The sequence below is a fragment of the Nyctereutes procyonoides genome, unplaced genomic scaffold (assembly GCF_905146905.1).
Source record: "Nyctereutes procyonoides isolate TBG_1078 unplaced genomic scaffold, NYPRO_anot_genome, whole genome shotgun sequence".
In the NCBI taxonomy this organism is placed as follows: Eukaryota; Metazoa; Chordata; class Mammalia; order Carnivora; family Canidae; genus Nyctereutes; species Nyctereutes procyonoides.
This window is the reverse complement of record NW_026575133.1, coordinates 119,154-133,743: the sequence shown is the minus strand read 5'-3', so window position 1 is coordinate 133,743 and position 14,590 is coordinate 119,154. Positions and strand designations below refer to the sequence as shown.

Genomic DNA, 14,590 nt, shown 5'->3' with positions numbered 1-14,590 from the left:
TGGTTGAGTCAGAACAGAGGATGTAGAGCCATTCATGGCCATGAAGGGCCAGCGGGTGGGCTTTGTGTTCCAGGCGAGCCTGTCCTCTCCAGTTAGCACAAGGCACCACTCCCTACTGTCTTACCTGGTGTTCCACAGTTCTGTTATTGGCCTAACCTTTCCCCTGACACTGTATGAATTTAAGCTTGACCACAAGAACATAGGCCAATACGTTCTGGATTGTCCAACATGGACATATTTTAGGATATATTTTTCCTAAATCAATGAACAAGAATTTTAAGAGAAAGAAATATTTAACATGAGATAGTTTTCTACATAGATATCTGTAGAAAATATCACATGTACAAGCCTAGCCACAGACTTTAATAGCTAAGGGTCTGAGAAATTATTTACTTCACGCCACTTATTTGCAGACGACGAAGTGGGCTCAGAGAGTTGGGTGATTTGGTGGTTATGACTTGAAGGAAGTTGGGACACTGAGTTAGGGCAAGAACAGAAATTGTCTACCCCAGTGTTTTCAACCTGAGGTGATTTTGCCCACTAGGGCACCATTGGCAGGGTCCAGAGGTGCCCGGGGGTTGAGGCCAAGGATGCTCTTGAACATGTGACAAAGCACAGGGCAGCCCCCCAGAACAAAGAATTGTCAAGTTCAAAATGTCAGTAGTGCCAAGGTTGAGAAATACTGCTCCAACTGCAGGCCAGCCCTCTCAGTATTGTCCCAGTGTGCTATATTTTGTTTTCTCCTAAGAATTAGTTCCTGCTGATAGAGTTTCAGGTCATCTTGGCCTCAGCAAAAGCAAATCTGTGCATGTCCAAATGTACAATGTTATTAATTGTACAGGTAGATTATGAATCATGGAACTGTGAGGAATAAAATCCAGTGTGTTTCCATGTCTTTCAAGACAGGTACCTCATTTAGACATTTAATACCAGTCAGATGACTTTTAAAATTGTAGTTTTCACATTTCATCCTAAAAACTCAATTAGCCAACCTCATGGCTTTCTATGCTATTTTTAAAACTTGGGAAGAAATTCTCATCAGGCTCATATCATGTGGGGCTGACGGAGATGTGGAAGAGATTTTGCCAAGGACTCTCACTTTGTGTGGGAGGTGTACTTGTTTCATCTGGTGGCGATGGAGTTATGTGTAGACTCTTGTCCTCAATATGTCAGAGGAATTAAAATCCAAGTGAGAAGAAAATATACTGTTTCTAAAAATCTAGCAAACTTAGTGAACATACTCAACTGAGAAATTACTCTATTACTCTATAAACTAAGAAGTTCCATCAATTCTCAGCGTCAACTGAAAGACCTAATTCCTGTATTAACCTAAAAGGACTGAAATGTTCACTCTTAACCATCTAGAGGCAGAATTTCTTTTCCATTGCCAATAGCTGACTCTACTTGCAGTATTAGAAGAGATGAGAATCCATCGTGGTCGTTGAGCTTCTTATGTGGTGTTCTGTCCAAGAACATGTATTCTTCCAAGAAGCCATGTGCAATGTTTCATGCCATTGGGTGGATTGGGTGAGACAGTGTACCATAGCAATTTTCTGATCTTGTACAGTCTAATAGGTCTATTCACAGAAAGTGAAGTCCCTTATTCATATTGTCGAGCCAGTGGATGTATGTGGTTGAGTGACTGACCCCAGATCTATAATCCACTTCCATTTCTGAGGCCTGAGGGAGAGAGGAGAATATGGATATATGTCAGCTCACAAATGATGTTCACACATTGATATTACTTTTGCCCAAAAGCCCAGAGTTATGTTTTATGCTCAACCATGGTTTCTTTACCCTGTGTTTTTTGATATAAGGAATCTCTTCTATCACTTTGAGGACTTGATGCTTAGTTTTCTATTTTTATGCTAATTATATTCATGCTATCATGTCTGCCATTTATTTGCATCAGTCACTGCAAATGTAGGCAAGGTATAAATAAATAATATTTTTAAATTCTTCCTGTTTCTTTTTTCCTTTTTCCATTGTCCATACTGAGAGCACACCTCTGAGCTTTCTTTGCTTTTCAACTGGATTTCACAAAGGGAACTTCTTCAATTCATCCAATCTCATTCTGTGTTGTGTGTTATAATCGCTAATTTACGAACTGTATTTTGTAGGTTACATTTTTATATTCACTAACTGTCGGGGGTTGTGTGTTCCATAAATTTCTTCGATCACATTCCCCAACTACAAAAATATTTTGGGTGTTCATTCTTAGTGTATGTAGATTTATTTATTCTTTCCTTCATTCAGTAAATAACTATGAATAAAAGATCTATGTTCCAAGCACTGGGGTGAGAGTACTGAACAGAAAAGGCAACGATCCCTACCTGTAGGGGTCCTGACAGTGGTGGGTAGAGACATATGGAAGCTTCTGTACCATTAGGTTATGTACACTGAGAGGTGGATGGGTAAGTAGTAGAGACTGAACATAATCCCTCGGGGTCCAGAAACAGGGAGGATTACGCACATCCAACTTCTGAATTCTGCTCCAGAGTATGCAGGTTAGTAAGTTGGCCTCATCAGTAAACTAGCAACTTATTTGCAGCAGGTCTCCCTGGGGAGGACACTTTTTACAGTAGGCCATGGCAGATGGGTCTTTTTACATTTACATTTCAGAGGAATGTCTGAATTTTGTCCTACTTTTCTCTCTTGGATTCTGAAGGGTGCTATTCAGTCTTTGTCACCCATTTATGGTGACTACCTCATTCATGACTTGAAATTTCATAGGCACCATAGGAAGACTCTCAAAATGACTACCTGCTATGGAAAAGTGATGTTTACTGCCCAAATTCCCCAAATTTATTTCACTATGAGTGATTTTAATGAGAGCAGACGAATAGGAGGGGAATTAGGAGGTCTGCTGAGAAAGTAGAAGCATGCCTCTCACTTAGGTTACTGTGTGCTTTCTTGTTTCACCTGCAGATTAATTGGCACGGCCACTGTAGCACTGAAGGACCTGACTGGTGACCAGAGCAGATCACTGCCATACAAACTCATCTCCCTGCTCAGCGAAAAGGGGCAAGATACTGGGGTGAGCACATTCTCTCTTGTTGAATGACTTTGAAGGGAGATAAGTAACCAAAATTTCATTAAGAAAAGTGTGAAATTAAAAAAAAAAAGAAGAAGAGTGTGAAATTATAATCAGCTCACCATGCACAGACACATCCACACCCACACACCACTGCTGGTTTTGAGATAACAGATCTACTTGCAAATGATATGGCCTTATCCTATACTTGCAATCACAGAACTCATAGATTAGATAAACTTGATTTTCTTTGACAGAATGCTATAGAGTGAGTGGGACCCTCTCTTGGTATAGCTCTGTGAATACCACCTGGGTGTTTACATTTGTGTGGTGAGCATAGCTCTCTGTATCAGACACTCTCTGAGACATTCTGTAGAAGGTGTTTCATTAATATTACTTTGGAACATCGGATGTGAATATCATGATGTTTATCATTGCACTGGCAGCCTCTCTAAATAAGTACATACTAATATTGTCTGATATAAGCCCAGAACTCTCTTTCTTGAGTGCACTTAAAAGAAATAAATGGATTCAAAGCTCATAGCACTCAGATTTCATTTGCTTGCTAACAGTGCTCATAAAGCTACCACACTTGCTCCATTAACCTTTAACATCTTTATTTTCCAATCAATTTACTTTCCTTGGGAGCCTGGGCAAAAGGAGAAAATTCTACACCAAAATAGGCCAACCCTGTAGGCAAGAATACAGGTTAGGCTTCTCAAAGCCTTTTCAGAATGTTGATTTTGTTGGTCTATACTCTAAAACTTAAAGGTTTACTGTGAACCGACATTCTAAATCCTAAAACGTAAACTCAGTGTCGTCTGTCATCTATTTTTCCAAAATCTGGCTGAGAGAAATCATACTTAGGAAAGATGATACCAGTCAGTGGTGCTTCTGGCTGGTTTGGGTTTCGTTTTTTAAGCACAGAAGCAAGCACACATAGAACTGGAGTACTTCTAGGAATCCTGATGTTATCAGGAAATCACTGATCCCGAGGCATCCATGTCCTTTTCTAAGTTTTGAAAGTTTGATTCTTCACTTAAGGTTAGCAGTCGAGCCCCTCAGTGCTCCTTGCATTCAACCTTCAGGTTGTGGCCTGGGTCTTCAGCATAGGTAGCCGTGGGATGCTGCTGTGGGATGCTGCTCTTATGATTCTTTATTTGTCACAAAACTGTTGTTGGGGGGGGGGGTGTCTCATTTATTGTTTTGTTCAGTGTCTCCCAGCTCTGTAGTTCCTAAGTTGAACACAGAATGTGCTGACCCATGAAAGAGTATTCACTGACAAACAGACAGATGAGAAACAATAAAGGCAATATGCTGGGTGCATGCGCACATGCGTGCACATACTAGAGTTGACCACATGTAGCAAAAATGGCAGCTGGAAGTATGGGATGCCCATTTAAATTTGAATTTCAGATAAACAATGAATACTTTTTCAGTATGACTATGTCCTAAATGTTATGTCTGTATTTTAACTGGTAACTTGGGTATGTATGTGCAGGTGTGTGGGTGTGTGTACATGTGCCATCCATATTTGCAAAGGATTCTCTTTATTCTGAGGTTTGTCCTTCCTCATTTTTGCTGTTAAGATTCATTTCTTTTGTGAAATTATCATAACAGTAGCTAATAGTTATCGGCTTGGGTTAGTATCCCTATGTTGACGCTCCCTAGCAAACTTTTTGAAATTTTATAGGTTCATGAAATACTTAAGTATAGGAAACTCTGCCCTAAATTAATGCTCCATGTGAGAAATTTATCTCAGGTTTTAAAAATGGTAAAAAATTTATTTTCTGTAAGGAACTAGTATGTTTCTTCCTTTCTGAAAATGAAAGTTACATAATATTTTCTGTTCTCCTTTTTGCCTTGGTTCCTAGCTATCTTGGAGTCACATTTTACCCAAGATGCAGTTATCTTGAACCTCATGATTTGCATGTTTGTTTTCTCTTTAATCAGACTTGATTCCCTTTTATTCTATTTTATGAATCACATTGTTATATAATTTTTGTTAGTCACTCAAGTTGTTTTTAGAGAGAGAAGAAAAAAATGAAAATAAATTTCAGCAATGAATAAAGAAGTCAGTGTGCATACAACTAACTCAACCATGTAAAATGAGCCTCTGTGATTGGAGGCCATCTCAAGTCTAGGATGAAGGCTAATTGCAAGTTCATGCTTGCTTGGCACAACTTTGCTCCAATTTGTGAGATTGCCCATTAGCAATGGTACACTTGCCAACCTATAACAGGTAATTCCTTTCCCAGGCTTTCCTGCCCGCCTGGCTCTCCAGAGGGAAGATAGAAACAATGGAGCATGTGTGATCCTTCTCTCCTTCTCTTCTCACTTTCCCATCCGCCTGCTCACCCCTTCCAGAACTTTTTACTCCTGCTGATTTTGTTTGCATTGAATCTGCTACCCTGCACTGATTCTGCCTGCAATGAATTATTTCTACCCAGGCTACCATTGACTTGGTGATTGGCTATGATCCACCTTCTGCTCCACATCCAAATGACCCCAGTGGGACCAGTGTGTCAGTCACAGAAGGTAAGCTGACCCTTTGGAAGGCCCCACCTATGCCAGGGGTAGTCTGTTAAAGACACAGAAGGAGTCTCCAAGAAAGCTTTCTTTGTCACTGTACTGTCTATAGTGCCCTGCTCACCTGGACAGGGCCCCATGGGATAGGTAGAGCTGCCCCAAACTGGGACATTACAGTTGTTTGTGAAATGCCCTTCAGGGGAGAGGAGGAGGGTGAGACAGCCCCTTACTGGCCAGCCTCACAGTGGGCCCGTCCAACACACAAGCTCTAGTGGAAACTGCTAAGCAAGGCTTTGCTTCAGGTTTGTAGCTTCTACCCCTGGTTGGAATGCCCCTGGTTGTTAAGCTCCAAGAGTGACCTCTGCTCTTTTCATGGGTCTCTTCACTTCCTAAATGTGTGATCAGCAGGCTGTGCTCTCAGTTACCAGTCTTATGGCTGGTGCCCATGGGTTGGGCCTCTTTCTCTCCCTTGGCTTTAACTCCATCCCAGCCCCTGAATAGCCCCTTGGTCCTTTAACGAATCGTTTCCCTCAGCATGACTCACCTCCTGCTCCCTTTTCTCTGACTCGGATTGTTGGTCCTTCAGGGTATTGTGTGCTGCTCTAGAGGGGACTGCTGGCTCTGGGGAAGGCTTTGGGCCTCAGGGGGAAGGAAGTCTACAAGACGATTAGGCCTTTCATGCAGGCAAGTTTGACCTCCTCTTAGCGGTTTTCCAAGGTGATGTGATGTAAAAAGTGTCTCTGTCCCTTCCTCTTCCCGAAGATGCCTAGCCAAATGCTCCTGTTTCCCCAGCCCTGGCATGGGCCCCAGGAAAGAAGGAGTCCCTTTTCTTGCCACACTTACCAGCTGTCTTGAAGTTCTTCCTGGGAGAGCACTTGGGCACTTGTTCCTGCCAGCCTTGGCTCCTCAGGACCTGTCTTTTCATTTCTCTTGGTTCTTTTTTTTTTTTAACTTTTATTTATTCATTTATTCATGAGAGATACACATAGAAAGAGGGAGAGACACAGGCAGAGAGAGAAGCAGATTCCCTGTAGGGAGCCTGATGCGGCACTTGATCCCAGGACCCCAGGATCACAACCTGAGCCAAAGGTAGATGCTCAACCACTGAGCCACACAGGTGCCCATCAGTTCTCTTGGTTCTGAACTCAGCTCTCTGGCAGCCCATGGGGTTTACTCAACACCTACAGTGCCATATCCCTCCTGCCTGACCCCAACCACTGTCCCTGCTCACCCACACCCCGAGGTGGCCCGTTACTGAGGTTCTGGCTCACTTCTTGACCAGGTACTTGTAAGTGTTTAACATGGGTCATCTGGTCCCTTCTCCCTTGGGGATAATTAGAACTGACATAGCTCCAGTGCATCAGCAGCACCTCTGTGTACCACCATGGGCATGTTGTATGGTGCTCAGACATGCTCAGCCCTACAAAAACCCTGCAATGGCCCAAAAATGTCCATGACTCCCTTTGCTGCCACAGCAGTAATGACAAATGAAACCCAGAGGAAACAGTCCAGTCTGGAATAGCACATTATCGGGGGAGCTGAACTGACTGGTCCTACCCTTTTCTTTCTCACCCCCTCTCCAAAGCCTGCTGTCACCAGGATTTATGTTAGCCTGAGAAGGACAGTAGGTACTTTCTGGCCTGCAAAAGGCAACCCCAACTGGCAGGATATCTGGCATTGCCTCTGAATTGGGAGGATCTGCTTACCTTTTCTCACACTGCCATTTTTCCTAGCCAGATCCTGTTTATTAGTTTTCTAGAGTTGCTGTAATAAAGCCCCATAAGCTGGCTGGCTTGAACAATAGAAATTGATTCCCTCACAGTTCTAGAGGCTAAAAATCAAGATGCTGACTGAACTGGTTCCTTCTGGAGACCCCAAGGGAAAATTTGTCCTAGGCCTCTGTCCTAGCTTCTGGTGGTTACTGGTAATCTTTGCTGTTCCTTGGCTTGCAGTTTCACCACTCCAATCTCTTCCTCTGTCATCTCAGGGCATGGTCCCTGGGTACGTCCAAATTTCTTATTTTTGTAAGGATCCCAGTGGTTGGATTAGCCTACCTTCATCCAGTGTGGTCTCATCTTTGCTTGATCCCATCCACAAAGACCCTATTTCCAAATAATGTCACGTTCTAAGGTTATAGATGGGCATGGCTGCTGGGAGGATGCTCTTATCCGGGTATACTGGAAGATAAACGGCAGTTTCATTATGTTCATTCCATTTCAAGAGCCAAAATGTTAAATGAGCCCTTTTGTGTTACCACTTCAGGCAGGCCTTTAGGGAAAAGATAATATTGTGGATCTTTCAAGCAAAGGAGTAAACTTACAGTTTACAGTAAACTGGTGCCACACCATTTCTTTAATATTTATGAAATAAAGAAAGTAGTTGCTGGGTTTCTCGACCTAACACTAGATACTGCAGTGCTGGGTGATAAATGCTTTAGGGTACAGCTCCTGCTCTCCAGGCATATTTAGTCTAAGTTTTAGAGAAAAAAACTTTTTTTATTATCGTGAAAGTTTGACTTTATAAGAGCAAGGGCTTTGGGGTCAGACTGGCCAGGTTGGATTCTGTATCTGTTGTTAATCTGCCATGTAGCCTTGGATAAATCACTTAGCCTCTCTTAATCGCTTCTCTCCTAATCTCAGTTTTCTTTACCATAAAGTGGGGATAATAGTGGCACCTAGATCAGAAAGTTGTCACAAGGATTAAATGAGATAAGACATATAAAGCACTTAGCTCAGTGCCTAGTATACAGTAAGTGCTACCTAAATGGTGGCCATTGCTATTATTATTATTACTGTTTTTACAAAAACAATTCTAGTTGACGTGTAGTCATGAGCTCAGTTGGGTGGAACACCCTGTATGAACATTCAAATTGTTTCCTCTAAATATCAGAGCTGTTGGAAAAGAATGAATGATCTGATTTGGCTCAAAGTCACATTGCGATACTTAATGCTTATTTGTAAATATCTTTTTTTTAAAAAAGGAAAAGAAAAAAGTTGTGTCCTAGTAGACCAGAGAGACTTTGAGAATAAGCAATTCATCAAACTATTTGAGAGTGTACGGGAAGATCCCATCCTCTGAGATGGACCACGGATAGGGCATGCTCAGAGACCATATGATTTCCCTGGAGCAAAGGCTGCCTCCTTAGAAATGAGAAAAGCTCTGAACTTTAAATCCAGTGAGGAGAGAATCCTTGCCATCTAAGATCCCTCTGCTTGAGGCTCCTGCTCCTCACCTTCTGGATTGTCTTGGTAGCACTAATGCTCCAGCAGTGTTCCTGGACTGGGAGTTTACCCATTCTCTTAGGAAACTCACTCCTAGCAGGCTCTGCAGTGGCAGTTGGCCAAGGTCTTTCTCAGAAGTTCTCTAGAATCCCTGATACTGCTGGGTGGAGATAGGAAAAGAACCTGAGCTCCTTTTATTTGGATTTCAAACAAAGAGTGTTAACAGGTGCTAGCCAGGAAATGAGCTGTGTCTGCAGGGAAAGTTCATTTTTAAATGTGAGATAACAAAAATGAAATTTTGTTACTTAAAAAATGAACAGGGCAGCCCGGGTGGCTCAGCGGTTTAGCGTCACTTTCAGCCCAGGTCATGATCCTGGAGACCCGGGATCAAGTCCCGTGTCAGGCTTCCTGCATGGAGCCTGCTTCTCCCTCTGCCTGTGTCTCTGCCTCTCTCTCTGTGTGTCTCTCATGAGTAAATAAATAAAATCTTTAAAAAAAAAAAAAGAAGAAGAAGAAGAAGAAGAACAGAGTTCTTTGACCTAGAAGTATTATCTTTGCTTAATTAGATGACTATTCACCAAAGCTGGGTCAAGAGTGACATTCTGAATGTCGGCTTCGTAATCCAGCTGAAAGAATCTCTTCTTCGGTATTTAAAAAAATCCTTCAACATCCTGGGTTATTTGGATGTTTCAAGAGAGAAAACCTTTTTTTTTTTTTTTTTTTTGTCTTAATAAGATAATTCAATTCAACTAAGCAAAGATTTCTTTGGGTACTTACTACAACTCCGTACTAGGGAAGATGCTAGGAAAAAAAAAAAACCCAAAAAACCAACAATTTACAGACTTGGGGGAAGAAAAGACCAACAAATATAAGGCAGAGAAATAAGAGTAACATAGCCACACCTCCTGCCATCGTATACTTCAATAACCTAAGCAGAACATCTGGCCCAAAATTTGTTTTCTTTTTCTTTTCTCTTTTTATTTTTTTTATTATTTATTATTTTTTATTTTTTATTTATTTATTTTTTATTTTTTTATTTTTTTTCTTTTTCTTTTCAATTGGCTCTTTAAAAAACTTTACCATTCTATGTCAAAGCAATGAGTCTGCTTCCTCTAATTTATATAGGTCTTTACAAATTAAAATTTTTTTGAACTCATTGATCTTTTTGAATCCAAAAGCAATGCTAGCTTGTAAAAATGTAGACATTACAGAAATATAAAACACAGAAAGTGCAAATCTTCCACAGTCCCATCCTCCAGAGATAACCACTATTCATGATTACCAATACTGATTTTAAAGATTGCCATTCATATAATAAGTCCTGCATGGAAGAACTTTGAAATCTTAATGATAGAACACAAAAGTGAAGATTTTCAGGAAAATTCATCCCTGGAAAGTGAAGAAACTAGTTTGACTCTAGGTCCCAGGAGTTGGATACCTGAGGGACTTGTGTGTGCATTGTGCGTATTTAAGGACTTTGTTTTCTTTTAGAGCGGTTTTAGGTTTGCCATAATATTGAGAGGAAGATAACAGATTTAAGATACACACCCTGCCCCTGCACATGTGTAGCCTTCTCCATCATCAGTGTCACTCATCAGAATGGTACACATTTTACAAAGGATGAACCTATGTTGACACATCGTAATTACCCAAAGTCCATAGTTTCCCTTAGAGTTCATTCTTGGTTCATTCTTGGTGGCATATATTCTAGGGTTTGGACAAATGTATATTGACATATATCTATCAGTTTAGTATCATACAGAGTACTTTCACTGCCGTAAAATCCTCTGTGCTTTGCATATTCATCCCCCACCCAACTTTGGTGACTCCTGATCCTTTTATTGTCTCCATAGTTTTGCCTTTTCCAGAATGTCTTTGGGTTGGAATCATATAGTATGCAGTCTTTTCAGACTGACTTTGAGTTAGTAATATGCATTTAAGATTTTCCCATGTCTTTCCATGATTTGATAGCTTACTCTTTAAGCACTGAATAATATTCCATTGTCTGGCTATACCACAGTTAATTTATTCATTCACCTCCTGAAAGACATTTTGGTTTCTTTCAAGTTTGGCAATTATGAATAAAGCTCCTATAAACATCCATGTATGGATTTTGTATGAATATACATTTTCAACCTCTTTGGGTAAATACCAAGGAGCATGATTGCTGGATCACATGGAAAGAATACCTTTAATGTTGTAAGAAGCTGCTAAACAGTCTTAAAAGTGGCTATACCACTTTGCATACCTACCAGTAATGTATGAGAGTTCCTGTTGCTCCACATCCTCACCAGCATTTGATGTTATTAGTCTTCCAGATTTTGATCATCCTAATTTGTATAGTGGTATCTCATTATTTTAATTTGTATTTCCTGGGCAGCCCAGGTGGCTCAGTGGTTTAGCACCACCTTCAGCCTAGGGCATGATCCTGGAGACCAAGGATCGAGTCCCACGTCAGGCTCCCTGCATGCAGCCTGCTCCTCCCTCTGCCTGTGTCTCTGCCTCTCTGCCTCTCTCTCATGAATAAATAAATAAAATCTTAAAAAAAATAATAATTTGTATTTCCTGATGACATAGGATTTGAAGCATCTTTTCATAGTCACATAAAGGGTTACTGACATTCAGAAAGGAGACAGGTCAGTGTTGGCAGCAGTCAGAAGCTTGGTAGGGTTTGACTGAAGGGCATGGTAATTGCTGGAGAGGCAGGATAGCATTCATATAAAGGAATTGTGAAGAGCTTAGCATGGCCAAAGTGACATTTTAAGAGGAACAGAAAAATAGAGCAGTAACCATAGGGAGAGTCAAAGAAAGTTGTTTTGTGTTTGTTTTGTTCGTTTTTCGGTTTTTTTATTGTGGGCTATATTTTACATATTTGGGAATGATCCTCCTGAGAGGCAGAAACTGCAGAAGCAAAATCCTTGAGTGGGGAGAGGAGATGAGGTCTGCGCACGTATGGAAGGATTGCCCTCATGGGGAACACAGTTCAGTGATTGTAGCAGGAGGGAAGGCAGACAACAGAGGCAGGTAGGAAGGTTGACTTGGAGTTGGGAGGATGAAGATATTCTCTTCTGATTACCTGTTTTCTTAATGAAATAAGATGCAAGTTCATTAGCTGGCAATGAGAAGGAGAGGTTATCTGAAGCTTTCAAGGTGCACAATAGGTGGAAGTTCAGAAAAGTAAAGTGATTTGATTGTGTTGGCCAATTAGTGGCTTTCTCAGACCAGGATCCAGGATAGATGCCTTGGAAATATGGCGGGATGGCCTGTGAATCCATTTAACATGTGTAATCATGAAATTAAAGTGGGACTGGCCAAGAGGGTGAGTGTTTAGCCAAGCTTAGCTCCCTAGGTGAAGGGGTGGAGTGAGTGGAGGTTGAATGAACCAGGTGAGTACAGTAAACCAGAGGAAGGAAGGAGTTGAGGGTGAAGAGGAGCAGGGCAGTGTTAGAGCATGGACTGGCACAGGTCAAGAGAAAAAAGATGTGAAGGCAGTGGCAGGGGGTGGGGAGGCAGGGAAAATGATGTGGTTGATAGATTGAGGGTGCCTGTGTGGCTGCAGACTGTAGACTGGAGTAATAGATGGAACACACTGGAAAGAATCAAAAGATGGCCTTTGTAGGGAGTTGAATAGTGTCCCCTGCCAATTCCTACACAGAATATCAAAAGGTGCCCTTATTCAGAAATGGGATCTTTGCAGATGCACTTAGCTAAGATGAAATCATACTGTTACAGTGACTGGTACCTTTACAAAAAAGAGGTGGGGGTGCCCAGATACCCAGGGGGAGGAGGCCATGTGCCAACAGAGGCAGGGATTGGAAGGATGCTGCCACAAGCCAAGGAATGCCCAGCATTGCCAGGAGCCACCAGCTAATAAGAAGCAGGAAGGAATTATCTCCAAAATTAATGTTACAAGATATCATAGGCAGAGAATGACATTCTAGGACTCTAGAGAAACGGGGTTGTTATAACATCTTCTCCACCCAAAAAAGCATAAAATATTCCAGAAAGGGGATACCTAGGTGGTTCAGTCGGTTAAGCATCTGACCCTTGATTTCAGCTCACGTCTTGATCTCAGGGTCATGAGTTCAAGCCCCACATTAGGTTCTAGGCTGGGTGTGGGGCCTACTTAAGAAAATCCAGAAAGGACTCTCCATCAAGGAATGGAAGAGGATTAGATGAGATGATGGTCCTGAGGGAGAATAGCCCTGCCAACACTCTCCTTCTAGGGTTTGGAACTGTCAGAGAATCAATTTCTATTGCTTTAAGCTACCTAGTTTGGGGTTCTTTGTGACAGCCAGCAAATACAAGGAAGCAAATACAATCAGCAACTTTCTATTTAGTCAGTGGTTCCCAATGTAATGTTGCCCTCTCTAGTCATCCTTGTAGATCACCTGAGCTGTGGTTCAGATTTATTCCTGGGTGTCAGCAGTAGGGCACGCCCACACAACTACCCACATCTGGTAATGAAAGAGCTTGCAGAGAAGAGTGCGTTTGGCAGGGTCTAAAGGGCCCCCCTCATTCTTTGTGGAACACTTAGGGTGGCATTGTTTAATGCTGTGTAGCTTCCTGCAACATTATGGGGGGATTTCCTGCTCAAATATCCTTCTGCTGTGTGCAGAGATGCTGACAGTAGCCATGACTCAGGCTGGTTTCCTCTGACCCATCCCTTAGGCTCAGGTCTGAATGGCAGAAGGTATTTCCTAGAAGAAACTGGCTCTTCATTGCCTGCAGTCCTTCAGAAGCATCCATTAAGAGTTTAATGAGGGGGGATCCCTGGGTGGCTCAGCGGTTTAGCGTCTGCCTTTGACCCAGGGCGTGATCCTGGGGTCCCGGGATTGAGTCCCGCGTCAGGCTCCTGGCGTGGGGCCTGCTTCTCCCTCTGCCTATGTCTCTGCCCCTCCCCTCTATCAGAAATAAATAAATAAATAAAATATTAAAAAAAAAAGAGCTTAATGAGGACTTATACAGGGGCCAGCACGCAGAGGGTACGGTTTACCCCTCCTTCTCCTACTTGCTGCCCTCCATAACCACTGACCCCAAATGGAACAATTCACAGCAGGGAGGAAACCAGGATGAGCAAAGGGAGTTTGTCTTCGTTGTCAGAGGAGCCCTTGAGGCATTCAGCCCAGCCACTGCCCAGTTCAGGAGAGGTTTGCAGCAGGGGGGCCAGACCTTCCTATGTTTCCCTGAGGCTGGCGCAGGGGTCGGAGGAGTGCCCTGTACTGTCCAGGTGAAAAACTCAAGAAGGCAGGCCTGTGTCTCCTTGTTGGTTCTGCATTCACTGAGCTCCTGGGTAGGGTCACATGTGGTGCTGTTCAGAGCCAGGGTATTTCATCAGGGGCTTGAGAAAATTGGAAGTTGAGGCACTCACTTGGTGAAGAATGGGAGGAGGGACATTCTAAGACCTGGGTGCCCCAAGGTGGGTGGCAGGCAGGCAAGCCTTGCTTTTGAAGCCTCATCAAGGATGGAGTAGAAGAGTCCCAGATTATCTTGCAGAGGGCCAAGGTATTCCTTCTTGCCTTCAGCCTCTCTGGGGTTTCCTGGTATCCTGACAAAGGGGCAGACAGCAGCTCCTTCCCCCACAGCCTGGTTTTAGACTCAGTCTGGAGCCGGTGAGGTAAGCAAAGACCCAGTCCTCATTTTAGCTCAGCTCCCAATAACCTAACAGGTCACCTCGGCTTTCCAGACCTCCGTTGTCTTGTCTGGATGCTGTGGTGAGGCGCATGTTCTGACCAGGGATCTTGGAGTCCTCTCTGGCCTCACACCCTGTGGGTCTAAAGTGTAGATGCAGAGGCCATGAGGTCAG

The 14,590-nt window shown here is 42.7% G+C and overlaps 1 protein-coding gene across 2 annotated transcripts in view; it reads left to right on the top strand.

Annotated features, from left to right (window-relative positions):
* MYOF (myoferlin) overlaps nucleotides 1-14,590 on the top strand; it is a 144,176-nt gene that overhangs the window by 35,212 nt on the left and 94,374 nt on the right. For both annotated transcript variants that reach the window (XM_055346146.1, XM_055346145.1), the window contains exons 4-5: nucleotides 2,929-3,037; nucleotides 5,485-5,572. In XM_055346146.1, coding sequence (XP_055202121.1) covers nucleotides 2,929-3,037; nucleotides 5,485-5,572 — 197 coding nt within the window. The remainder of the gene's footprint in view (nucleotides 1-2,928; nucleotides 3,038-5,484; nucleotides 5,573-14,590) is intronic.